General features: G+C 43.6%; 1 protein-coding gene across 2 annotated transcripts in view; it reads left to right on the top strand.

The window, feature by feature from the left end:
• The window catches only part of SNX3 (sorting nexin 3), a 53,346-nt gene extending 35,473 nt beyond the window's left edge, over window positions 1–17,873 (top strand). The window contains exons 2-4 of one of the 2 annotated variants that reach the window (XM_003824327.5): window positions 3,599–3,694; window positions 14,767–14,891; window positions 17,132–17,873. In XM_003824327.5, coding sequence (XP_003824375.1) covers window positions 3,599–3,694; window positions 14,767–14,891; window positions 17,132–17,237 — 327 coding nt within the window. In that variant the 3' untranslated portion in view covers window positions 17,238–17,873. The remainder of the gene's footprint in view (window positions 1–3,598; window positions 3,695–14,766; window positions 14,892–17,131) is intronic. The other variant, XM_008978062.4, reaches the window with a different exon arrangement.
• Window positions 17,874–27,360: the final 9,487 nt, after the last annotated feature.

Raw genomic sequence — 27,360 nt, 5'->3', positions numbered from 1 at the left:
TATTACAAGATGATGTCCCTGTATACACAGTAGGAAGCCAGTCTTTCCTTCAGGTGGCACTTAACTTTTTTCTTCCAATTGTAAAACACTTTGCAGTTCTATGCAAATTCTATGCTAATTAGTTCAAAGTCTGAATTAACGGACAGAATATAATCTAAGAGAATATATAGTGTTGAGTAGTATTTTTGGTAGGGTATGACATTGGTTATTATGTTAAGTCATTTCTGTCTCCTACAAACTTTGTGATATTTTGCACATTTTAAAATCTTTTTGGCTGGGCATGGTGGCTCATGCCTGTAATCCCAGCACTTTGGGAGTCCAATACAGATGGATTGCTTGTACTCAGGAGTTCAAGACCAGCCTGAGCAACATGGTGAAACCCTGTCTCACCAAAAGTACAAAAATTAGCCAGATGTGATGGCATGTGCCTATAGTCTGAGCTACACAGGGGGTTGAGGTAGGAGAAATCACTTGACTTGACCCTGCCATGATCATGCCTCTGCTCTCCAGCCTGGGTTACAGAGTGAGACCCTGTCTCAAGTAAAATTCTCAAATAAAATAAAATCTTTCTTCTCCTTTTTTTTTTTTTTTTTTTGAGAGAGAGGGTCTCATTTGTTGCCCATGCTGGAGTGCAGTGGTGCAATCATAATCATAGTTCACTACAGTCTTGAACTCCTGACTCCTGGGCTCAAGAGATCCTCCCACCTCAGCCTCCCAAGTAGTTAGGACTACAGGCACATGCCACCATACCCAGTAAATTTATTTTATTTTTTGTAGAGTTGGAATCTTCTTATGTTTCCCAGGCTGGTAACTCTTGGCCTCAAGCAGTCCTCCCATCTCAGCCTCCCAAAGCACTAGGATTACAGGCATGAGCCACCATGCCTGGCCTAAAATCTATTCTTAATGATAAAATACTGGTCTCATACCACTCCTAATAGTCTTTAGTGTTTTTAGTCATAAACCATTTTTTATTGGATTTGGTAGCATCTTTTTTTTGTTTTGTTTTGTTTGAGTCAGAGTCTCACTCTGTCGCTCAGGCTAGAGTGCAGTGGAGCGATCTTCGGCTAACTGCCACCTCCACCTCCCGGGTTCAAGCAGTTCTCCTGCCTCAGCCTCCCAAGTAGCTGGGATTGCAGGCGCCCGCCACCATGCCCAGCTAAGTTTTGTATTTTTAGTGGAGACAGGGTTTCACCGTATTAGCCAGGCTGATCTCCTGCCCAGGCTGGTCTCTTGCCCAGGCTGGTCTTGAACTCCTGACCTTGTGATCGGCCCACCTCGGCCTCCCAAAGAGCTGGGATTACAGGCGTGAGCCACCACGCCAGGCCTAGCATATTTTTTCTTGTTGTTGTTTTTGTTTTTGGAGACGGAGTCTCGCTCAGTCGCCGAGGCTGGAGTGCAGTGGCGCGATCTCGGCTCACTGCAAACTCCGCCTCCCGAGTTCACGCCATTCTCCTGCCTCAGCCTCCCGAGTAGCTGGAACTGCAGGCGCCCGCCACTACGTCCGGCTGGTTTTTTTGTATTTTTAGTAGAAACGAGGTTTCACCTGTTAGCCAGGATGGTCTCGATCTCCTGACCTCGTGATCCGCCCGCCTCAGCCTTTCAAAGTGCTGGGATTACAGTCGTGAGCCACCGCGCCCTGCCGCATATTTTTTCTTTAAAGGGGATCCAGTAAAAGATAATAGAAATCTTTCATGTTACTTTTTTTAAATTTAGAAGTTGACTGAAGTGGCAACAAGTAGCCTTTGCAATCTTAAAAAGAACAGTCTCCAGAAATTTTCTTACATTCCAGTGTAACTTGAAAGTACTGGGTGTTATGTTTTCAATTCTTAAACTTGCCCTCTGCCTTTAAAGCTCTGGGTTTATGAGCTTGGTCTACTGAGTACGATTTAATTTCCTACTAGGGGTAAGACCCACAGACACTGTATGCAGCACTTTCCCTGCTTTTCTTGGCATTTTTTAGAAGGCCATTAAGAATAATGTTTTATTTAGGTCTTTTATTATGCAAGATCTAATCCAGTCCTCATAACAAAATATTTTGGTTTCATTTAGAAGCAGCTAAGTGGGCCAGGTGTGGTGGCTCACGCCTGTAATCCCAGCACTTTGGGAGGCTAAGGTGGGCAGATCACAAGGTCAGGAGATGGAGACCATCCTGGCTAACACGGTGAAACCCCCTCTCCACTAAAAATACAAAAAATTAGCGAGCCATGGTGGTGGGCATCTGTACTCCCAGCTACTTGGGAGGCTGAGGCAGGAGAATGGCGTGAACCCAGGCGGCGGAGATCGCAGTGAGCCGAGATCACGCCACTGCACTACAGCCTGGGCGACAGAGCGAGATTCTGCCTCAAAAAAATAAATCAAAAAAAGTAGTTAAGTGAGCCAGCACAGTGGTATGACCCTGCAGTCCCAGCTACCCGGGAGGCCAAGGCGAGAGGATTGCTGGAGCCTAGGAGTTTAAATCCAGCCTGGGCAATGGAGTGAGACCCTGTCTCTGGGAGAAGAAAAAGAATTTCTACATCAACGGGCAGTGTGATAGGCATTGAGACATAGGTTAGGGTTTTGCTATAATGAATGAGCACCAAGAAAATAAAATTTAAAAAATTAAAAGGTAAGGTATATTTCCCCTATGAGGACTGTTTGCTGAGGTACTAGCTAAGATGGAGAATAGTCAAGAGCTAGCCTTTTTTCACCCCTGCTTAGTTGACATTTTTAAAGCTCACTGAAATAATAAGAAAATGACCTACATTTATGTAAATAACCTCAGGCAGAGTGACATTCAAAAGCATGCATGCAAAGGTACATTTAAAAGTTGTGTTCTTGTGTAAATACTTTTAAAGAACTAGTGGGCCAGGCAGTGGCTCAGGCCTGTAAGCGTAGCATTTTGGGAGGCCGAGGCAGCAGATCACTTGAGGTCAGGAGTTTGAGACCACCAGCCTGGCCAACATGGTGAAACCCCGCCTCTACTAAAAATACAAGAAAATTAGCCAGGCCTGGTGGCGAGTGCCTGTAATCCCAGCTACTTGGGAGGCTGAGGCAGGAGAATCACTTGACCCTAGGAGGTGGAGGTTGCAGTGAGCCAAGATCACATCACTGCCTGGGCGACAGTGAGATTCTGTCTCAAAAAAAAAAAAAAAGAGAACTAGCAAAGTTTTATTTTGTTATGGGTAAAAGGTCATATGAAAAACATCATGATTTCGGCCGGGTGCCATGGCTCATGCCTGTAATCCCAGCACTTTGGGAGGCCGAGGCGGGCGGATCACCTGAGGTCAGGAGTTCAAGACCAGCCTGGGCAACATGGTAAAACCCCATCTCTACAAAAATACAAAAATTAGCTGGGCATGATGGTGGGTGCCTGTAATCCCAGCTACTTGGGAGGCTGAGGCGGAAAAATCATTTGAACCTGGGAGGTGGAGTTTGCAGTGAGCCGAGATCGTGCCATTGCACTCCAGCCTAGGCAACAAAGGGAGATTCTGTCTCAAAAAAAGAAAAAGAAAGTCATGATTTCTTTTGTTAAGGTAATCAGGCTTGCCATACCCGTCCCCCCATTTTTTTGAAGTTTCCTTAATGTGCTTCAATTTAGGACTAACTTTTTTTGTTTCAGACAAATCTTCCTATTTTCAAGCTGAAAGAATCTACTGTTAGAAGAAGATACAGTGACTTTGAATGGCTGCGAAGTGAATTAGAAAGAGAGAGCAAGGTAAGAATGATTTATGATGCAACTTTAAAGCAAAACATTCCAAGTTTTAATGTTTAATATTTCTCAGGAAAATGATATTGAATAAAATGGGTAAAAGCAAATATGATTTCTTTTTTTCAAATAGTTTAGTGTCATTTTATAGAGGTAGAGTCTGTGTAAATTTTCCTTAGAACTCTTTCTCTTGTCTACTTTGGCCCAGTTGAGGTCTTTGCTGACTCACACTTCAATAACACTTCTTAGAACCTTGTTGCTATTACTTCCTTCCTTTCCCTCATCGTCCTATTCCATCTTCCCCTCTCCACACACTTAAGCCAAGTTTCTCTTCCTCAATACATTTTATAAATGTCAGTGTATTTCCAATTTTGTTTTAGTGACACATAAGTTTTTTTCATCACATATATGTTCATGTAACAGAAGTTTCATAAAGCAGTAATGACCTCACTCTGTGTGATATGTGCTGATATTCTTCAGATTAGCGTTTTTAAATGATGGCCATGATCCACTAATGGGTTGCTGCCGGCAATTTAAAAACACTGTTACATGCCTGATCTTCTCTTAGAATAGAATTTGGTAGCTTTGGCATCAAAATAAATTAAAGCAGGGTCTCACTCTGGTGTCTCTCATTTCAGCCCTGCCTCAGAATGACATCAGAGGCAAGGAGTCATGGAAGGACGTGGTGTGCTCAGAATGATGAAAAGTTATTTTGTGACTAGAAAATAGGTAAAAAGGTGTGGGTATGGTAGGAGTCCTGAACTAGATGAAGGCTAGTCTGTACTCATTTCTCAGGTTTATAAGGGTTTTTTTTTTTTTTTTCTGTTTCTAGCCTAAGATAAAAGTGGCCGCATATGAGCACAAAATATGCAGATCATAGCATTCCAACAAAAATGTAAAGAAGGCCGGGCATGGTGGCTCATGCCTATAATCTCGGTACTTTGGTAGGCCGAGTCAGGAGGATCTCTTGAGCCCAGCAGTTCAAGACCAGCCTGGGCAACATAGTGAGGCCCCATCTCTTCCAAAATTTTTAAATATGAATAAAACTAGAAATACAAAATCTGTATTAAGAAAGCTCTCAAACTTTACCAAAAGACCAGACCTAAATAAAGAGGGGCCAGGTGCAGTGGCTTACACCTGTAATCCCAGCACTTCAGGAGGCCAACGCGGGTGGATCACTTAAGCCAAGGAGTTCGAGACCAGCGTGGGCAACATGCGAAACCCCATCGCTACCAAAAATACAAAAATTAGCCAGGCATGGTGACATGCACCTGTAGTCCCAGCACTCAGGAGGCTGAGGCAAGAGGATCACTTGAGTCCAGGAGGCAGAGGTTGCAGTGAGCTGTAGTCTCGCCCCTGCACTCCAGCATGGGCACCAGAGCCAGGCCCTGTCTCAACTGTATTCCTTGTAATACCGTATTCCTCGTTTGGAATGTTTACTTTTGAAGATTTTTTTATTTTATGAACATTTTAGCTCGTTCTTTGTGTTCTAGGAGTTACAGGTAGAGCTATGAACAAATTAAGGTCCCCTGTTTTATGGTGCTTATATCGTATTAGGTAAATTGCGGGGGAGGGGGTTGTTGAAGAGAAGGCAGGAAAAATATAGTAAAATATATAGATGTCAGATGATGAGAAGCTCTAAAAAAAAAAACAAAGCTAAACTAAGGGAAGTAGGAAGTGCCAGGGGAGCCACTCTCATATAGAGCACAAGGGAAGGCCTCACTGTAGGTGACATTAGCAGAGACCTGCATGAAGTAGAGCAGTATCTTCTAACTTATTTATAAATTCATAAGATTCTAGTAGAAATTTCAGTAGGGCTGTTTATAAAGTTGCAGATTTACTTATGAGCTTTAGAATCAGAAAAAGCTCAAGAATAACCAAAAAATATTTTCAGTATATAGTGGGCAGCAGGTTATTTGTTCTACCAGACTTCAAAACATCTTTTTTTTTTTTTTTTTTTTTGAGACTGAGCCTCACTCTGGAGTGCAGTGGCATCATGTCGGCTCACTGCAACCTCCATCTCCTGGGTTCAAGCAATTCTCCTGCCTCAGCCTCCTGAGTAGCTGGGATTACAGGCACCCACCACCACACTTGGCTAATTTTTTTATATTTTTAGTAGAGATGGGGTTTCATCATGTTGGCCAGGCTGGTCTCGAACTCCTGACCTCAGGTGATCTGCCCTCCTCAGCCTCCCAAAGTGCTGGGATTACGGTGTGAGCCACTGCGCCTGACCCAAAACATATCTTAAGGCTATAGTAATTCAAACAATGTGGTGTAGTCATATGGCACTTAATGATGAGAATACATTCTAAGAAATGCATCCTTAGGTGATTTCATTGTTTGTGCAAACATCATATGAGTATACTCACACAAACCCAGGTGGTGTAGCCTACTACACACCTAGGCTATATGGTACAGCCTATTACTCCTAGACTACAAGCCTATCCAACATGTTACTGTACTGAATACTACAGGCAGTTGTAACATAGTGGGAAGCATTTGTGCATCTAAACATAGAAAAGTTATGGTAAAAAATACAGCGTGGAAGATTTTTTTTTTTTTTTTTTTTAAAGCATGGAAGATTTTTTAAATGGTACGCCTGTATAGGGCACTTACCATAAATGGAGCTTGCAGGATTGAAAGTTGTTCTGGGTGAGTCAGTTAGTATGTGGCGAGTGAATGAGAAGACCTAGGACATTACTGTTTATTACTGCAGGCTTTATAAACACTGTACATTGAAATTTATAATTTATAAAATATTTTTCTTCAATAATAAATTAACCTTAGCTTACTTTTTACTTTAACTTTTTGACTCTTGTAATAACACTTAGCTTAAAACACACATTGAACAAATGTACAAAAATATGTTCTTTATATTCTTATTCTATAAGCTTTTCTCTATTTAAATTTTTTTAACTTTTTCTTAAAAATTAAGTCACAAATATACATAGTAGCCTAGGCCTGCACAGAGTCAGGATCACCAAGACATCTCTAGGCAATAGGAATTTTTCACCTCCATTATAATCTTAAGGCACCACAGTTATTATCTTAAGTGGTCCATCTCTGATGGGAAACACTGTTATGCAGTGTATATTGCTTTAGGTTGGGCAAATAGATTAGTGGAATGTAATAGAGTTTAGACTTTGACCCATGTATTTATAGGGAATTTAGTTCATAACAAAAATAGCATTGTCATTCAGTGGGAAAGGAATTCAGCAAATGGAGTTGAAATATTTGTCTATTAGGAAATAAAGATTTATGTCTCACTATATTACAAATTACAGATGGTTAGGAGATTGATTGATTAATTGATTGACAGAGCCTTGCTCTGTTGCCCAGGCTGAAATGCAGTGGTGTGATCATAGCATACTATAATATCCTCCAACTCCTGGTCTCAAGTGATTTTCCTGCCTCAGCCTCCCAAGTAGCTGGGACTACAGGCATGAGCCACCATGTCCAGCTAATTTTTAAAATTTTTTTGTAAGGATGAGGCTTCACTATGTTGCCCAGGCTGGTCTTGAATTCCTGGCCTCAAGTAATCCTCCTGCCTTGGCCTCCCAAAGTGCTGGGATTACAGGCATGAGCCACCGCACCTAGCTGAGAAGTGTCTTGATACATAGGCTTTGGGCTTTGCTTGACATGCCATGTGGCACACTGGAAATGTTTAATAAACTTTTGCTGAATGTATATTTTGCTTTTTTTTGTAAATTTATTTATTTATTTTTTTTAATTTTTAGTAGAGACGGTTTCACCGTGTTAGCAAGACGGTCTCGATCTCCTGGCCTTGTGATCCGCCCGCCTTGGCCTCCCGAAGTGCTGGGATTACAGGCATGAGCCACCCCGCCCGGCCGCTTTTGTTTTTAGTAACAGCTTTATTGAGATATAATTCACATACCATGCAATTCACCTATTTAAAGTGTATAATTCACTGGTTTTTAATATGTTCACAGAGTTGTGCAACCATCACTATTTTAGAGCACTAGTCAATTTTAGAGTATTTTTATCACCCAATAAAAGAAACCCTGTCCCCATTAGTAGACACCGCTGATTTCTCCCCAACCCTTCCTCACTCAGCCTATGGCAACCACCTGCTAGTCTCCTTTCTCTGTGGATTTGCCCATTCTGGGCATATGTAAATGGAAGCCCACAATATGTGATCTTTTGTGTCTGGCTTCTTTCACTTAACATGTTTTCACAGTTCATGATTTTCTAACATGCATCAATTACTTCATTTCTTTTTATTCCTAAATAATATCCTATTGTGTGCTTATACCACATCTTATTTATACACTTATTTGGTGGACATTTTGTTCTACTTTTTGGCTATTATTAGTAGTGCTGCTGTGAACATTTGTGCATAGGTTTCTGTCTGCATGTGTTTTCATTTCTTTTCAGTATATACCTACCAGTACATTGCTGGGTCATAACTCTTTTTAACCTTTTGAGGAATTGGCAGACCGTTTTTCCAAAGCAGCTGCGTAGTTTTACATTCTTACCAGCAGTGTGAGGTTCTACTTTTCTCCACATCCTTACTAATTGCCTGTCTTCTTTATTATAGCTATCCTACTGTTTGTGAAGGGGTATTGCATTGTGGTTTTGATTTTTATTTCTCTAATGGCCACTAATGTAGATTTTCTTTTCGTGTACTTATTGGTCATTTATGTATCTTCTTTGGAGACATCTTTATTGAGAGCTTTTGCCTTTTTCAATGGGTTCATCTTTTTATTATAGAGTTATGTCGAGAATATATAAGACTCTTAGAGTTCCCTATCAGATACATAATTTGCACATATCTCCCAGTCTCTGGGTTGTTTTTCACTTTCTTGATGTTCTCCTTTGAAGGACAATACTTCACATTTAACATTAGACCAGTTAAATATATTGAGAGTTAAATCCATGTGAAAGTTTTACTCGTATTACAGTATTGCAAAGAACAATGTAATCAAGTTATTTTGTGGTATATTAGTACTTTTAACTAAGATCTGTTAAACTAAGCTAGAAATTAGCTGACATGTATTATGGTCAGATCTTTTAGCTTTTATTCTAGTTTGCTTTAGCTTTCAATATATTGTGCTCACCAGATATTCTCCTGTTTCTCACCCCACATGCACGCACATATCTTTGCATTCATGACTTTTTAATTAGTATTAGAATTTTTTTTTTTTTTTTTTTTTTTTGAGACAGTGTCTAGCTCTCGCCCAGGCTGGAGTACCGTGGTACAATCCCAGCTTACTGCAATCTCTGCCTCCCAGGCTCAAGCAATTCTCCTCAGCCTCCTGAGTAAAGGGGTTACAAGCATGCACCACCACGCCCGGCTAATTTTTTGTATTTTTAGTAGACACAGGGTTTCACCGTGTTGGCCAGGCTGGTCTTGAACTTCTGACCTCAGGTGATCCACCCACCTTGGCCTCCTGAAGTGCTGGGATTACATATGTGAGCTACCGCACCCAACCTGGTGTTAGAATTCCAGTTAGGTGTTTTCAGACTGCTTCAGCAAAAATAATTTGATGTAGAAGAGAATCTTAGCTGGATGAGCCATTTATGATTTTTATAGATCATTAATCCTGTTGCCTACCACCTCCCCATCCATTTGAATGACTAGTTTGAATATGTTAGGAAGAGTGTATCTCTACAGAGGATAATGCATAGCTATCCTTTTCTTAAATTCCCATTATATATGAAATTTATATATATTTAATTATATATATACTCTTACATTTTTTATCATTTTCCTTCTTTCTTTAACTGACATCCTTGAGCTATACTTTTCTTAAGTTTCATGCTAAATTCTACCCTGAATTAATAGTGGTCATTTATTTAACACACTGGTTCCAGAATTCTTTTTTTAAATAATAATTGTGTAGATACAGATATTTTTCCCTGCCCACCAGATAGCCATTCTACTGGAACGTAATGGTTAGCATTCCTTTGTTTCTCAGTTATAGAAGGTCCCTGCAGATTTTAACTCTCAACTAAACAGATGTTAACATGGGGGTGAGATCTGAGAATGCTAGCATAAATTTACAGAGACAAATCCATAGATATCTTCATCATTGGTCATCTGAGGAGAGTAAATCTAGGAAGGGATTATAAAGTTTATTTGGACATTTGGTTTTTTTGTCTTTATTTTTTATTTTTTATTTTTTTTCCTACGGAGATTTTTAATCTTTTTTTTTTTTTTTTTTTCTTTTTTTTTTTTTTTTTCTTTTTTATTGATCATTCTTGGGTGTTTTCGCAGAGGGGGATTTGGCAGGGTCACAGGACAATAGTGGAGGGAAGGTCAGCAGATAAACAAGTGAACAAAGTTCTCTGGTTTTCCTAGGCAGAGGACCCTGCGGCCTTCCGCAGTGTTTGTGTCCCTGGGTACTTGAGATTAGGGAGTGGTGATGACTCTTAATGAACATGCTGCCTTCAAGCATCTGTGTAACAAAGCACATCTTGCACCGCCCTTAATCCATTCAGCCCTGAGTGGATACAGCACATGTTTCAGAGAGCACAGGGTTGGGGGTAAGGTCACAGATCAACAGGATCCCAAGGCAGAAGAATTTTTCTTAGTACAGAACAAAATGAAAAGTCTCCCATGTCTACCTCTTTCTACACAGACATAGCAACCATCCGATTTCTCAATTTTTTCCCCACCTTTCCCCCCTTTCTATTCCACAAAACCGCCATTGTCTTCATGGCCCGTTCTCAATGAGCTGTTGAGTACACCTCCCAGATGGGGTGGTGGCCGGGCAGAGGAGCTCCTCACTTCCCAGTAGGGGCGGCCGGGCAGAAGCGCCCCTCACCTCCCGGACGGGGCGGCTGGCCGGGCGGGGGGCTGACCCCCCCCCCCACCTCCCTCCCGGACGGGGCGGCTGGCCGGGCGGGGGGCTGACCCCCCACCTCCCTCCCGGACAGGGCGGCTGGCCGGGCAGAGGGGCTCCTCACTTCCCAGTAGGGGCGGCCGGGCAGAGGCGCCCCTCACTTCCCCGACGGGGCGGCTGGCCCGGCGGGGGGCTGACCCCCCCACCTCCCTCCCGGACGGGGCGGCTGGCCGGGCAGAGGGGCTCCTCACTTCCCGGTAGGGGTGGCCGGGCAGAGGTGCCCCTCACCTCCCGGACAGGGCGGCTGGCCGGGCGGGGGGCTGACCCCCCCGCCTCCCTCCCGGACGGGGCGGCTGGCCGGGCAGGGGGCTGACCCCCCCGCCTCCCTCCCGGACGGGGCGGCTGGCCGGGCAGAGGGGCTCCTCACTTCCCAGTAGGGGCGGCCGGGCAGAGGCGCCCCCCCACCTCCTGGACAGGGCGGCTGGCCGGGCAGGGGGCTGACCCCCCCACCTCCCTCCCGGACGGGGCGGCTGGCCGGGCGGGGGGCTGACCCCCCCGCCTCCCTCCCGGACGGGGCGGCTGGCCGGGCGGGGGGCTGACCCCCCCGCCTCCCTCCCGGACGGGGCGGCTGGCCGGGCGGGGGGCTGACCCCCCCGCCTCCCTCCCGGACGGGGCGGCTGGCTGGGCGGGGGGCTGACCCCCCCGCCTCCCTCCCGGACGGGGCGGCTGGCCGGGCAGAGGGGCTCCTCACTTCCCAGTAGGGGCGGCCGGGCAGAGGCGCCCCCCCACCTCCTGGACAGGGCGGCTGGCCGGGCAGGGGGCTGATCCCCCCACCTCCCTCCCGGACGGGGCGGCTGGCCAGGCGGGGGGCTGATCCCCCCACCTCCCTCCCGGACGGGGCGGCTGGCCGGGCGGGGGGCTGACCCCCCCACCTCCCTCCCGGACGGGGCGGCTGGCCGGGCAGAGGGGCTCCTCACTTCCCAGTAGGGGCGGCCGGGCAGAGGCACCCCTCGCCTCCCGGACGGGGCGGCTGGCCAGGCGGGGGGCTGACCCCCCCACCTCCCTCCCGGACGAGGCGGCTGGCCGGGCAGAGGGGCTCCTCACTTCCCGGTAGGGGCGGCTGGGCAGAGGCGCCCCTCACCTCCCGGACGGGGCGGCTGGCCGGGCGGGGGGCTGACCCCCCCACCTCCCTCCCGGACGAGGAGGGAGGATGCTCCTCACTTCTCAGACGGGGTGGCTGCCGGGCGGAGGGGCTCCTCACTTCTCAGACGGGGTGGTTGCCAGGCAGAGGGTCTCCTCACTTCTCAGACAGGGCGGCCGGGCAGAGACACTCCTCACATCCCGGACGGGGCGGCAGGGCAGAGGTGCTCCCCACATCTCAGACGATGGGCGGCCGGGCAGAGACGCTCCTCACTTCCCAGATGTGATGGTGGCCGGGAAGAGGCGCTCCTCACTTCCTAGATGGGATGGCGGCCGGGCAGAGACGCTCCTCACTTTCCAGACTGGGCAGCCAGGCAGAGGGGCTCCTCACATCCCAGACGATGGGCGGTCAGGCGGAGACGCTCCTCACTTCCCAGACGGGGTGGCTGCCAGGCAGAGGCTGCAATCTCGGCACTTAGGGAGGCCAAGGCAGGCGGCTGGGAGGTGGTTGTAGCGAGCCGAGATCACGCCACTGCACTCCAGCCTGGGCGCCATTGAGCACTGAGTTAACGAGACTCCGTCTGCAATCCCGGCACCTCGGGAGGCCGAGGCTGGCGGATCACTCGCGGTTAGGAGCTGGAGACCAGCCCAGCTGACACATCGAAACCCCGTCTCCACCAAAAAAATACGAAAACCAGTCAGGCATGGCGGCGCGCGCCTGCAATCGCAGGCACTCGGCAGGCTGAGGCAGGAGAATCGGGCAGGGAGGTTGCAGTGAGCTGAGATGGCAGCAGTACCGTCCAGCTTTGGCTCGGCATCAGAGGGAGACCGTGGAAAGAGGGGAGAGGGGACAGGGGAGGGGGAGAGGGGAGAGGGGAGAGGGGGGAGGGGGGAGGGGAGAGGGGAGAGGGGAGAGGGAGCTCTATCTACCACACAGTCCTTCTCTGAATATGGTTTTTTTGTCTTTATTTTGTTTTTTGTTAATCTATATGAAGTCGAGTTGCTCTTTCCCTTTTTTACCCTATTGAATTTTGTTTGAGGATAAACAACTCGTTGTAGAAACTGTATCAAGGGTTTAAAGTTTTAATTTTTTTGAATATGTGTAATTTGTATTATTGGTGAAAAGAAAAATATGTATCAGTTTACTATATATATTTCTCCTTGTTCTGATTGTTTGCTTACACATTTCTCTGTTTGCATTTAAAGTAAGGATCCAGCTAAGTGGTTGGTCATTTAACAGACATTTGAGCTTCTGTTGTATGCCCAGTTTTTCTTAAAATAACCACAAGAAGCCTAAGACAGGGGTCTTGATTTGAAGACATTAGTATGATAGATTGATGGTTTTCCACCAAAGGCAGTTTTATCCCCCAGGAGACATTTGACACTGTCTAGAGACATTTTTTATTGTCTCAACTGGGGGTGCTATGTTGTCTAGTGGGTAGAGGCTAGGGATGCTGCTAAAGAAAAGAATGCCAGCCTGGTCAACACGGTGAAACACCATCTCCACAAAAAATAGAAAAATTAACCAGGCATGGTAGCACGCTATGTGCCTGTATTGTCCCGGCTATTTGGGAGGCTGATGCAGGAGGATCATCTGAGTCTGGGGGAGGCTGCAGCGAGCCATGATCGCACCACGGAACTGGTGACAGAGCAAGACCCCATCTCAAGAAAGAAAAGAATGCACAAGAAAGCCCCCCAGTACAAAACTTATCTGATTCTCAGTAGTGCTAGGGTAGAGAAACCAAACTAACTTGTGAAATAGCTAGGTGCTATTTAATCAAAACAAGTATTTTGAGCTCCAGAATAACATTTTTAAAAAATTGTTTGTTTTTTTAAGATGGGGTCTCACTGTCACCTAGGCTGGAGTGCAGCGACATGATTTTAGTTCACTCCAGTCCTGAACTCCTGGACTCAAGTGATCATCCCACTTTCGCCTCCTAAGTAGCTGGGACTACAGGCTCACACCACCACACCCAGCTAAGTTTTTTTTATTTTTGTAGACATGTGCCCAGGCTTGTGTCAAACTCCTGGCCTCAAGCAATCCTCCCGCCTGCCTTGGCCTCCCAAAGTGCAGGGATTGCAGACATGAGCCACTGCACCTGGCCCAGAATAATATTTGAGCTCCAGATAATTCCCAGAAGGGAGAGATCAGCAGGAGTTGACCCTTGGTTAGGCTTTGAAGGGGAAAATTTGGGATCTTCCTATAGTGCGAGAAGGGAGAAATGACAGGTCTTTGGGAAAAGACAGCAGGATAGGGCATTTGGGAGAACGTTGACTTGTTTCTTAATTTAGGAAACAGAATAGTGACAACTAGAGTTATTGGTATTTTGTCATCACCTCAAACACAAGTAGGAAAGACTGTATGCAGATGGTAAGAGGTTGAAGAAACCAGAAATCTTTTTTTTTTTTTTCAGACGGAGTCTCACTCTAGCCCAGCTGGAGTGCAGTGGCGTGATCTCCACTCACTGCAAGCTCTGCCTACCGGGTTCACGCCATTCTCCTGTCTCAGCCTCCAGAGTAGCTGGGCCTACAGGCGCCCACCACCACGCCTGGCTCATTTTTTGTATTTTTTAATAGAGACAGGGTTTCACCGTGTTAGCCAGGATGGTCTCGATCTCCTGACTCTGTGATCTGCCCGCCTCGGCCTCCCAAAGTGCTGGAATTACAGGCGTGAGACACCACGCCCGGCTGAAACCAGAATTCTTACCTAACCATGTTGCAGAGAGAACATTATCGTTTCTTCATTTAATTGAGAGTTGATTTTGATCTCTGCAGTTTCCATTGCAATAAGGCATTGCCTTCTCCAAGTGGCATCACAAGTGTCTGAGGGGCATGGTAACCTTTATTTCAGTGTTGTGAGTGTTCTCTTTGTATACCTGGGCTTTGATAAGGCCAAGAAAAATGATATAAGCTGTGGGCCCTGCCTTTGAGTTAGGAGCTTTTGTCTGATGGGCTATTCTGCATTTGTCTAAACATCTGGTCTTTTCTCAGTGTGTTTTTTGCTCTTTTATATTTAAACTAGTTTGACCGGACGATGGCTGTCATAGTGAGGACATGCTTTGTCTTCATGTTGTGCTCTATAAATTTTCACAACCCAGTCATCATGATCAAGGAGTTTCTGTCTTCACGTTTTAGGTCGTAGTTCCCCCGCTCCCTGGGAAAGCGTTTTTGCGTCAGCTTCCTTTTAGAGGAGATGATGGAATATTTGATGACAATTTTATTGAGGAAAGAAAACAAGGGCTGGAGCAGTTTATAAACAAGTAAGTGCTTCCTATTCCTCAAAGTGTAGGACTACTTTAAGTGACTACTTGTAGTTTAGATGTTAAGCTAAACTGCACTGTTGCCTTTTCTTTCAGCCATTTCCTAACTTTTCATATCATTTAAACAAAGTAAAAGTGTCTGACAAGTTGAATATCATGTGATAAATATTAACACATTTGAGTGATTGAAATGAGCATCTTTGTGTTGACCTAAGTTTTGTATTTGTTTTTCTTGGTTAATTTATGCAAATTACATTTAAAATTACGGCATTTAAAAAATACAGTTTTACTTATGATTCTTTCTGATTTAAGGTATGTTCTAGCATGAACAATAAAACTTACAATATACTTGCAATCATCTTGTTTGATTGCAGATGGAGGTATTAGCATGTCTTGTATAAAGGTGCATGTTTTTAATTTTCATGGTAAAATGTATTCTTTTGAAAATGTAAGAAGACTTAGGATTGTTTCTTTTTTACTTTAGAAACTCTTGATAAGCTCAAACCAATATTTTTAGCTTTTAATTTTGTTTCCATTTGAAATACAGCTATTTTGTAAAGTAATAGAAAGCCAGAGTGATAGAAAGATTTATGCCAAGAAAGACCTCACTGTAATTGTGCATTGGCCTTAAACTAGCAAAAGTAAATCAAATCCTACAGAATATGGTAATGTGAGCTTACACTGTAAATTTTATCTAGTGATTTGAAGATCCATGAGTGGTAAACAGGAGAGAAAGGGTTACATAAAGCCCTTGGTTATCTACTGTAGCACTCAGTATTCATTGTCTGTGAGTCTATTTTCCTTTTGGAGAAGGCAGTACTATATTAGATTTTTTTTTTTTTTTTTTTTTGAGACAAAGTCTTGCTCTGTCGCCCAGGCTGGAGTGCAGTGGTGCAGTCTCGGCTCACTGAAACCTCCACCTCCCAGGTTCAAGTGATTCTCATGCCTCAGCCACCTGAGCAGTTGGGATTATAGTTGCGCACCATCGTGTCTGGCTTATTTTTGTATTTTTAGTAGAGACAGTGTTTCGCCATGTTGGCCAGGCTGGTCTCAAACTCCTGATCTCAAGTGATCTGCCTGCCTTGGTCTCCCAAAGTGCTGGGATTACAAGCATGAGCCACCACACCTGGCCTATATTAGATGTTTTTAAATTCTGAAATAGTAGTCTGGTTGCCCAGTCTGGTTTTAAGCAGGCAAAAACAAACAAAATACCTGGATATTTGTGCCTGTTTTTTTAGTATTTTGGGCTTTTATTGAACTTCATTGTATTTCTAACTTCAATCCTGTATCTTCTCCTCTTTAAAATAGATTCTGGCCTGGTACAGTGGATCATGCCTGTAATCCCAATATTTTGGGAGGCCGAGGTGGGCAGATCACTTGAGGTCAGGAGTTCCAAGGCCAGCCTGGCCAACATGGCGAAACCGTGTCTCTACTAAAAATACAAAAATTAGTGGGGCGTGGTGGTGTTTACCTGTAGTCCCAGCTACTCAGGAGGCTGTGGCAGGAGAATCGCTTGAACCTGGGAGACAGAGGTTGCAGTGAGCCAAGATCACACCACTGCACTCCAGCCTGGGTGATAGAGCAACACTTTGTCTCAAAAAAAAAAAAAAAAGATTCTTAGGATCAATTGACATGCTTCACTTTTAACATTAAAATTAATTTAAGTTTCTTATGAATACACCAGCTATTATGTAAAGCTAATTGGGTACATGTGCCACAAGCAGTGAAAAATTTGTGATTAATGTTTTCTTAATTAGAGTTGTGAACCAAACAAAAGAACATATACCATTAGTTGATAGTGCATAGCTTTATGGACAGTCCAGAATAATACTTATTGGTAAACTGTACATGATTCTGAGCCGGGCGCGGTGGCTCACGCCTGTAATCCCAGCACTTTGGGAGGCTGAGGTGGGCAGATCACTTGAGGTCAGGGATTTGAGACTAGCCTGGCCAACATGGTGAAACCCCGTCTCTAGTAAAAATATAAAAATTAGCTGGGCATGATGGCACACGCCTGTAGTCCCTGCTACTCAGGGGGCTGAGGCACGAAATCACTTGAACCCAGGAGATGGAGGTTGCCATGAGCCAAGATCAGCCACTGCACTCCAGCCTGTGCAACAGAGCAAGACTCCATCTCAAAAAAAAAAAAATTATACATGCTTCTCAACTTTAAAATACGTGTTTTGAACTCCCCCACCTTGTATAAAATATTGGACTAAATTTATATTTTTTATTCTCAGGGTCGCTGGTCATCCTCTGGCACAGAACGAACGTTGTCTTCACATGTTTTTACAAGATGAAATAATAGATAAAAGCTATACTCCATCTAAAATAAGACATGCCTGAAATTTGGCAAGAAGGGGCAAAAACGTGACTATTAATGATTGATAAGCACCAGTGAAGAAGTTCTAACTTTTAGCATGCTGCACAGAAACTGGTATAACATGCCTTCAGTATACTAACACTCATATGCTCAGTTTTGTTTTGTTTTGGCAGTTGACAAGAAGTTAATTTGCTTTAGTAAAAATCCCTCATTCCAGCCTTTCTATATAAATAGCTCTTTCTTGCTGTTTTAATGTGGTGCACACTATAGCCTCACAAACCTGTTATTCCAATGTAATCTGCAGTGTCGTAACTAAAGTTACTGGCTTGGTCTTATTTGCACAGTTTTTGCGTCTTGTTTGCTTCTTGCATCTGATTAACTAGAATATTTCTCTTTCCCCCTTTTAATGTGTGATGTCACTTGACCCCATTTATGTGTAGGAGCACTACACCATTGGTTTCCAATACTGCACACATAAGATACATACTTGTGTGCAGAAAGTATCTTCCTCCAGGCTTGTAATACCCTTCACATGGAAGATTAATGAGGGAAATCTTTATATTCTGTATAAAAACAAAAGCAAATTTATATACTAAAATCATTTGTCTAAAAATTTAAGTTGTTTTCAAATAAAAATTAAAATGCATTTCTGATATGCACTGATTGTGTTGCCTCCAGCTTTTTTTGCTCTCTATGAGTGACTACTTAAGTCACTTGTTGAGAGGGATTATTTACTAATTATATACTTCTCATTCCTGTAACTCCATTCCCTTTAAACAGTGGTGATATCAAATATACTTCCATCCATTGAATGGGGTATTTTCAACAACAACAAAAGTGATACACTAAAAAATGTATTGCTTAAGGCTTATTGAATCCTTTTGAAGCACTTTGTGTATTTGAAAACTGCTTTATAATCTCAAGTCATTTATTAAAAGGACTTTTAAAGATAAAATACCATTTCTCCTATTTTTCAGAAGTTTTTTCCTAGTTCAACTGAGTGACTTGTTTAAACAAACTTAGCAAGGGTGTAATAACTCTTCTTAGTCAGCAGGTTTGTGCTTTCTCTTTAATTTGGTTTGGGATAGTAGCACACTTTGTCCTCTTTAAGAGAAGGGCACAATCTTCTAGCCTGACCTGCAAAAATGATAAGATACCAGAAAACACATGACTTCTTGCTGCCTAACTTGTGTTGTGTTCAGACCTTTCAGCCAGAATGTGGTCTCTAGTTTGTACAACTTCTGGTGGTTTGGGGACCCATTGTGACTTGGAGTTAAATCCCAAGGTAAAGAAATTTTGTCCTCCTGCAGCAGATGCGTCTCCTCTGAAGATGGATCAGTCCATTTAAAAGGAAACAAGCTTAGGTCTTGGCCAAACTAGGATGTCCACCAAGCAGATGGAAGTCATAGGAAGAAGTCAGAGTTGCCCCATAAGGCCTTTTGTTGCTCAAACAGTATTTCACAGTTCCCTAATACTGGATGTTTCAATTACTGTAAAGTAAGAAGGTACAAAGCTAAACAACATGTAAATTTTATTTCAGTGAACTAGAGAAGTAAAGTCAGAGGCTGTCAGTTTTGGGTATGCAGAACAGAATAATGGTAGCTCTGCAAAACCTCTACCACAATTTCCTAAGGGCAGGCATGCTCTTGAAAAGTCAAGGGTTTTAAAGTAGGTGAAAAGTTTATTCCAGGTAACATGTTTTTGCCTAATGGAGGAAGGTGCTTTTCAGTGTTATCTTGTAGGAAATTGAGACCATGGTTTATAGTGAAACTATGCCTTTAACCCGCTGAAGTAAAAATGCAGGTGCTCTTAATTCTAACTACATAGGAGGGGGTTCCAGAATCCCTTAAGAATCTTCCTAAAAAAAAAAAATTAATTTGGCAGTGAGTTACAAAGCAATAGATGGATAATTCTAAGGAATCTCAGGCTCTGTGTCCATTATTCAAGTATTTAATTGCCTTGTCTCAACTCCTGCCAGTTATAAAGGGTCAATATCAGTGGTAACTTTATAACTTACATCGAGGATTACGTGTAAAATTCATAGGACAGTGTCGGAACATATAAAAGCATAATAATAGTTATCAGTTGGCAGTGGTAGTCATAGATATAATAGTAGTAGTAGCAAATGGTACCACTCTTACTCATTTGCCATGGCAGTTCCAGAATAGGTTTATCTGGTATTTGGTTTCCTACCCAGAGGTTCTAACATCATGACCCCTGGTAGTGATTATGACTTTGGGGAAGGGGCGTTAGGGGAGGAGGAGCATCTCCTTTTTATACATCCCATGGTTTTTCCACTCAGCCCTCTTTGCTAGGAGGCCACCCTAGATTAAAATTCCGTCCTGTTGCCTCCGCTTGCTTTGCCTTTTTTGGTTACATGAGTGGGGCGAATATGGCCAATGAAAGAATAAGGCTGTGGCCTCCAAGGCCTTTTCAGATAAAATGTGTTTGAGGTATGGATGGACAGAGTTTAGCCCACTCCCTCGCATATAGATTAATACTCAGTGGGTGCCAGCTGCTATTACTAACAATATGCCAGTGTTTAGGCTAGGAAAGGAGTTAAAACTGTTTTGGGATAGAGAGAATAAGTTTGTAATAATTCCACTGTGATCTCTGTCACAGAACTTCCCTATGAAGTAGATAATGTTATTTTTACAAATGAGAAGACTGAGGTTTTGAAAGCTTGAGCAGAATTTTCAAGGTTAACCAGGAGAGGATGGTACTGCATTTAAACTGTGAAGACGTTTGATTCTAAAGGCCATGGCTTGGTGTACTTCCTTCTTGTGGACAGGGCCTATGACTTTTTTTTTTTTTTTTTTTTTTTTTTTTTGAGATAGAGTCTCACTCTGTTCCCCAGGCTGGAGTGCAGTGGCGTGATCTTGGCTAACTGCAACCTCCGCCTCCTGGGTTCAAGCAATTCTCCTGCCTCAGCCTCCTGAGGTAGCGGGGATTACAGGTGTGCGCCACCATGCCCAGCTAATTTTGTATTTTTTTAGTAGAGACGGGGTTTCACCATGTTGGTCAGGCTTGTCTCGAACTCCTGACCTCAAGTGATCCACGCACCTCATCTCCCAAAGTGCTAGGATTACAGGCGTGAGCCACCGCGCCCAGCCGTGCCTATGACTTTCAATACAGTTACTCAATGAGTGAAAGGGTGAATGTTAAGAAACAATTCCTATATCCTTTGTTATGAATGGATAGGTTTGGTTTGGTTTTTCTAATAGTATTTTCACTTTGTCTCCCTAGTATGTTTTTTAGTTTTGATTTTAAGTTTAGGTGTAAGTAGCTCTTTTGGACATGCACAGCTTACTAGAAGTATCGTATTTTCCTAAACATAGCTGCCCACCACAATTACTCTCTTAGGACTGCATTTAGGATTTTCTTTTTTAAAGTTTCCCAAGTAATTCCAAAACTGTCAGGTTTAGTCATTTAGATAGGAGGCCCTATGATTTCCTTGAACTTGGCCAAATCCGATCTTACCTGGCTACTTAAGTCATTACAAAAAGAAATCAAGAAATTGAGAAAAAAGGACTTACCAGATCTTGAGAAATTACTTTTGTAAATCCTGATTTACAGAAAGTGAAGTTTGCTTTATTCCAACCTTGCTAAGAAAATAAGACTGACTTGGAGGCCAGGGAAATTAATTTAAAAGCACAAAGGAAGCTTAGAGAATGCTGGGCAACAACACCTCATCCCAGATGCTCTTTACTGTAGAGTGAGTGCCAGAAATGAAAGCGACCCAGTGGACTCAACTAGCAACACCAAGGACTTGATTGTGCAAAGTGGTAACAGACAGGAGAGATCGAACACCAGCCCTTTCCTCAAACCCAGTCATGAAAAGACTCACTAAGAGGGACAGTAGTCATCGCAAATGTGAGGACAAGAAGGGACACAGCAGTTCAGGTGGATGGAAGGGAATGGCCAAAATGAAATAATTCTGGTTTAAGCTTCTACAGGTAAAAAGCTTGAAAGTTGGCACCAAGCCTGGCACAGTGGTGTGCACCTGTAATCACAGCACTTTGGGAGGCCGAGGCAGGCAGATTACTTGAGCCCAGGAGTTCAAGACCAGCCTGGACAACATGGCAAAACCCAGTCTCTATAAAAATAAAAAAATTAGCCAGGGATGGTGGTACACACCTGCAGTCCCAACTACTTGGGAGACTGAGGTGGGGGATCACCTGAGCCTGGGAGGGTGGGGCTGCAGTGAGCCATGATTGCGCCGCTGCACTCCAGCCTGGGTGACAGAGTGAGACCCTGTCTCAAGAGAAAAAGTTATCACTTTGTCCTTTCAACAAGAAAAATCTGTACAAATGCAAAATCAATGACTTTTCTTGGACCCATCAGAGAATTGAGGTTGAAGGGCAAACCACCACCACCCTAAAATCTGGAGAAACAGGGCTATCTAGAGAGAGACAGCCAAAATCTGCTTATCTGGAGCAAAAGCTACTGGAGCCATAAGCTAGTTAGAAACACTTAGATGGTAATGAATTGCTAGTGGCTGAGTGTGGGCGAGCGTGAGAGTGAGAAGTCCCTGGGGATCACAGTGTTAAGAGGGGCCTCCACAAGTTCGTGGGCTTCACCTCCAAGAATCCCACCACATTCTCAGTGAAGATCTAGTAAGATGTGTGGCTCTGACGTGGAAAAGAGATTAATAATCATTATGAAATAATGTCCAAAACCTTTATTACGAAGGCTTACTCTCCAGGGTGAAAGACTCCCAGAGCCTTATCCCAGTTGGGGGAAGGGTGTTCTTCCCACTCTAGCCCCCCTCTAGGCTTCCTGTCTTACTTACATGGGGCAGGGATAGGAACTTAGTCAAGAGGGGTCAGGATTTCAAGGAAATAGACTGGAAATGCTGCAGCCAGGGAAGGGAGTAGGGGGCCAGAAAGGAAACGCTCTGCCACTGGAAAAACACTTGTGAAGCTCACAGGCCCACTAAGACACAGATTTAATCTGAAGATTATAGAATATCCCCCTTCCCACACTTTACCACCGCACCAGTGGGATTCGAGTGTAATCGTAGTGGATTACAGCTGGAAGTCCCCCTTTGTGGAGGAGTAATTAGGGAAACCCAAAGTTAAGAGACAGGCAAAAGCAAAGACACTAGAGGAAGGTGAAGCCTCTGGTACCTGTAACTACAGCAAACATTAAACATAGTCCGTCCTCCAGCAAGATTACCATGAACCGTCACACTTAAGGCCTGTCTACCTCAGTTTCTATTACCCAGTGCAACATACCTGGCTTTCAACAAAAAATTTCAAGGCATGCCAAAAAGCAAGTAAAAACAGTTTGAAAAGAGAAAGCAATCAGAACCAGAGTTGGATATGACACAGATTCCCTGTTTGATAATTATAACCTAACATATTAAAAGTTGTAATGGAAAAAGTAGACATGTGCAAGAATAGATGGGTAATCAGAGAGATGGAAACCCAAAATCAAAAGGAAATGCTAAAAATCAAAATCACTATAATAAAAATGAAAAATGTTTTTGATGGACTCATAAATAGACTTGACAAATTTAGGAAACAATTAGTGAATTTGAAGGTAGGTCAATAGGAACTTCCCAAACTGAAATGGGAAGAGAAAGAGTAGGAAAAAAAACCCAGACCATCCAAAAACTGGGATCATTTCAAAAGGTATAGCAAATGTGTAATTGGAATACCTGAAAGAGAGTAGAGCAAAAAAATATATACAGTTGAACAATGCAGGGGTTAGGTGTGCCAACCCTGCATATAGTTGAAAATTTGCATATAACTTTTGACTCCCCCAAAATTTAATAGCCTAGTTTTCCAGAAGCCTTACTGATAATATACTTAACACATATTTTGTATGTTACATGTATTGTATACTGTATTCTTAAAGTAAGCTAAAGAAAATGTTACTAAGAAAATCATAAGGAAGAGAAAACATATTCACTATTCATTAAGTGGAAGTGGATCACCATAAAGGTCTTCATCCTCATCTTCACGTTGAGTAGGCTGAGGAGGAGGAAGAGGAGGAAGAGGAGGGGTTGGTCTTGCTGTCTCAGGGGTGGGGAGGCAGAGAGGTGGAGGAGGTGGAAGGGGAGGCAGGAGGGACAGGCACATTCTGTTACTTGTATTGAAAAAGGCTACGTATGAGTGGGCCTGCGCAGTTCAAACCTGTATTGTTCAAACTGTCTACATGTTTGAAGTAATAATGGCTGAGACCTTTCCAAAATTGGTGAACCAAACCACAGATCCAGGATGCTGAGAGAACACCAAGCGGAATAAATTTAAAAATAATAAACTTGTTGGTAAAAAAAAAAATAACAAAAACACCTAGGGATGTCATGTATGTCACGTTCATACTGCAGAAAACCAAAGACCAAGATAAAATCTTGAAAGAAGTCAGAGAAAAAAGTAAAATAAGGGACTGCTGGCTTGACAGTTTGTAAGTATCTTTTATCACTAGTCTTGAGAACAGAGGTGGTAATATTTTATAATACCTGGAGTCTAATTTGAATGGGAAAACGGTGTATCTTTAATATTTTTTTCTTCTGCTCTAAGGAAGAGAGATAGGGGGTCATATTTAATATTCTGTAACTGAAATTAATTATTTCTTCCATTATGAATGTGGAAGTAAACCAGAGTATTAGTAGAAGCAGGACTTTTGACTGTCACCAATTAAAAAATGCAAGTAGATTAATTATATCACATTTGTTGTTGCAAATCTTGGAATACATTGATCACTGCTTGAAAATTATTGTAGTTATCAGACTCACTCCCTGATCTTGTTTAATTTTTTTTTTTTTTTTTTTTTTTTTTTGAGACAGGGTCTCACTCTGTCACCCAGGCTAGAGTGCAGTGGTGCAATCTCGGCTCACTGCAGCCTCCGCCTCCCGGGTTCAAGCGATTCTCCAGCCTCAGCCTCCCAAGTAGCTGGAACTACAGGCACACACATGCCTAATTTTTTGTTTTGTTTTGTTTTTCAGTAGAGTCAGGGTTTCACCATGTTGGCCAGGCGGGTCCCAAACTCCTGGCCTCAAGTGATCCGCCCTCCTCGGCCACCCAAAGTGCTGGGATTACAGGCGTGAGCCACCGCACCCAGCTTGTTTAACATTTTCCAAAGAAGCACATATTTTATCACAAGTTTTAAAAATATTTTAATAAACATACTTCAATAAGTTGGTTTCTTTTATAATCCTATGTATTTTATTTTATACTTTTACAAACAGATATTTGAGTAGGGATCTTTACAAACACGTTTAAGAAGCCCTAATGTAAAAACTCTGAATGCTCCTGTCACAGAGTAAGATCTGAAGTGCCTGGAGTTAGTTTGACGTGGAACAGGTTCACTTGGTGGTCAAGTGTGTGTGCAAGGGGGAGCAGGAGCAGGAGAGACAGAAAGAGATTGGTGATCCGACCACCTATTGAGTGTTTAGGTTTCGGTGTAGGCTTTTACATGTATTACCTCATTTAATTCTCAAAACAACCCTATTGGATGGGTATTATCTTCATTTTACCAAGAGAGGAAATGGGACAGAGTTTAATTTGTCCAAGGTCACACAGCCAGTAAAAAGTACAATTGGGATTTAAACCCAAGTCTTTGTGATTCTAAAACCTGCACCTGTGCGATGGATGCTGCCTCCAAGCTGGACCGTGTGCAGCTTGGCCAAGGCCCATGCCGAACACTCGCCCTGACAGCTGCTGCCTGCAGACTCCTGGACTCTACACCCGTCGTGCTCACACAGTTGCCTTGGTGCCAGTGTTATCAAAGAGGCCAACACGAGCAGAGGCTCACGTTGAGCTAAAGAAAAATTAAACATTTAAGAGAATTCAGTTATAAAGCTGGAATGGCCGTTCCTGCTTGACAGATGTAAACACTGCAGCTTTGTCATTACTTAGCTAGTTCTCTCAGCACATGTCCTTTCCTTTCTAGCTAGATTATACTTTAATCCAGTTGTTTTCATGTTCACTAAATCCAAACCATGTTTAACCGGTTTATTCATTGGAGTGTCTCTGAGGTGAAGAAAGTTTTGTCCTTTCAACTTCACTGGGGATTTGCTGTCTTCTTTCTGCAAAGGGATTTTCCTGAATCTGTAATCTGAACACTTTGACCTGTGAGGGTTTTTCCCCCAACTAGGAGCAAATCTGTGAGGCTTGACCCTTTGTGTGCTGTGGAGCAGAGACAATGCCCTTCTGTGAATGTCTTCTCCTCTTGAGGACAGTAGTAATTGGCGACAGGAATGTTAATCATTTGGCAAGCGCTTCTTCATGGCCTTGCTGCCCTTTGCCACTGCAGCCAGCTCCCCGCTTGCCTCTACTCCCTCGAGAATGGAGCCGCCATTTTGTAGCAGCTTTCTAGAGAAGTTTTTTTCAAGAGCACTTTGAGAGTTGACAGTCTGACTTAAACTGAGGTAAGTGAATACCAGTTCACTCTCAGACCACAGCCTGTGTTGATGATACAACAGGTCCTCACACACATTGTCTGGTGGGAGGATAAATTGGTACAACTTCTATGGAAGGCAATTTGGCAATAACTATGAAAACTATATGCCCAGGAATCCCACTTCTAGGAATTTATCTCAGAGACATACTTTCTATTTGGAGATATATTTGTAGAATATACATTTTCTTTGAATATTAATTGAATATATCTGAAAGATTATATGAGAAACAGATAACATTGAACATTGGTTGTCTGGCTTGGGGACTGGGTGGCTCAATGACTCAGGCAAAAGGAAAACATTACTTTAAAAACAAAAAACACAAAAACCCTTTTTATTTTGGAATACTTTTTTTTTCTTTGAGACAGAGTCTTGCTCTTGTCGCCCAGGCTGGAGTGCAGTGGCACAATCTCAGCTCACTGCAACCTCCACATCCTAGGTTCGAGTGATTCTCATGCCTCAGCCTCCCAAGTAGCTGGGATTACAGGCACCTGCCACCACGCCTGGTTAATTTTTGTATTTTTAGTAGAGATGGGGTTTCACCATCTTGACCAGGCTGGTCTCAAACTCATGACCTCAGGTGATCCACCCACGTTGGCCTCCCAAAGTACTGGGATTATAGGCATAAGCCACTGTGCCTGGCCTATTTTGGAATAATTTTAGATCTACAGAAAAGTTGTAAGAGTACAAAGAGTTATATACCCCTTCATGCTGACATCTTACAGGACCATGGCATATTTGTCAAAACTAAGAACCTAGCACTGGGCCAGGTGTGGTGGCTCACACCTGTAATCCCAACACTTTGGGAGGCCAAGGTGGGCGATCACTTGAGACCAGGAGTTCGAGACCAGCTTGGTCAACATAGTAAAACCCCATCTCTACCAAAAACACAAAAATTAGCCGAACATGGTGGTACACACCTGTAATCCCAGCTACTCAGGAGGCTGAGGCCAGAGAATCACTTGAACCCAGGAGGCAGAGGTTGTAGTGAGCCGAGATTGTGCCACTGGACTCCAGCCTGGGCAACAGAGTGAGACTCCGTCTCAAAAAAAAAAAGAAAGAAAGAAACTAGCATTGGTACATTGTTACTAACCAAATTCCAAACTTTGACTTTCGCTAATTTTTTTTAAAATTATTTTTCAAATTTTTTTAGAGATGGGGGTGCGGGTCTCACTGTGTTGCCCATGCTGGTCTCCAACTCCTGGGCTCAAGTGATCCACTCACCTTGGCCTCCCAAAGTGCTGGGATTACAGGTGGGAGCCACAGTGCTGGGCCACTTTCACTAGTTTTTAAAGAATATCCTTTTTCTGTTCCAGGATCCATTCCAGGAAACCATATTTCACTTAGTCCTCCTGTCTCTTTAGTTTCCTGGTCTGTGACATATATATCCTTTTGAACTTTGTATCATGTGACTATTAACTATTCAAAAAGTAAATTAATTTTTTTTTTTTTTTTTTTTGAGGTGGAGTCTCACTCTGTCGCCTAGGCTGGAGTGCAGTGGCGCCATCTCGGCTCACTACAACCTCTGCCTCCCGGGTTCAAGCGATTCTCCTGCCTCAGCCTGAGTAGCTGGGATTACAGGCACGTGCCATCACACCCAGCTAATTTTTGTATTTTTAGTAGAGACAGAGTTTCACCATGTTGGTCAGGCTGGTCTCAAACTCCTGACCTTGTGATCCGCCCGCCTCAGCTTCCAAAGTGCTGGGATGACAGGTGTGAGCCATTGCACCCGGCCAAAA

The sequence above is a fragment of the Pan paniscus genome, chromosome 5 (assembly GCF_029289425.2).
Source record: "Pan paniscus chromosome 5, NHGRI_mPanPan1-v2.0_pri, whole genome shotgun sequence".
NCBI classification, from domain to species: domain Eukaryota; kingdom Metazoa; phylum Chordata; class Mammalia; order Primates; family Hominidae; genus Pan; species Pan paniscus.
The sequence above is the reverse complement of the archived record's forward strand: the minus strand, read 5'-3'. Positions and strand labels throughout refer to the sequence as shown.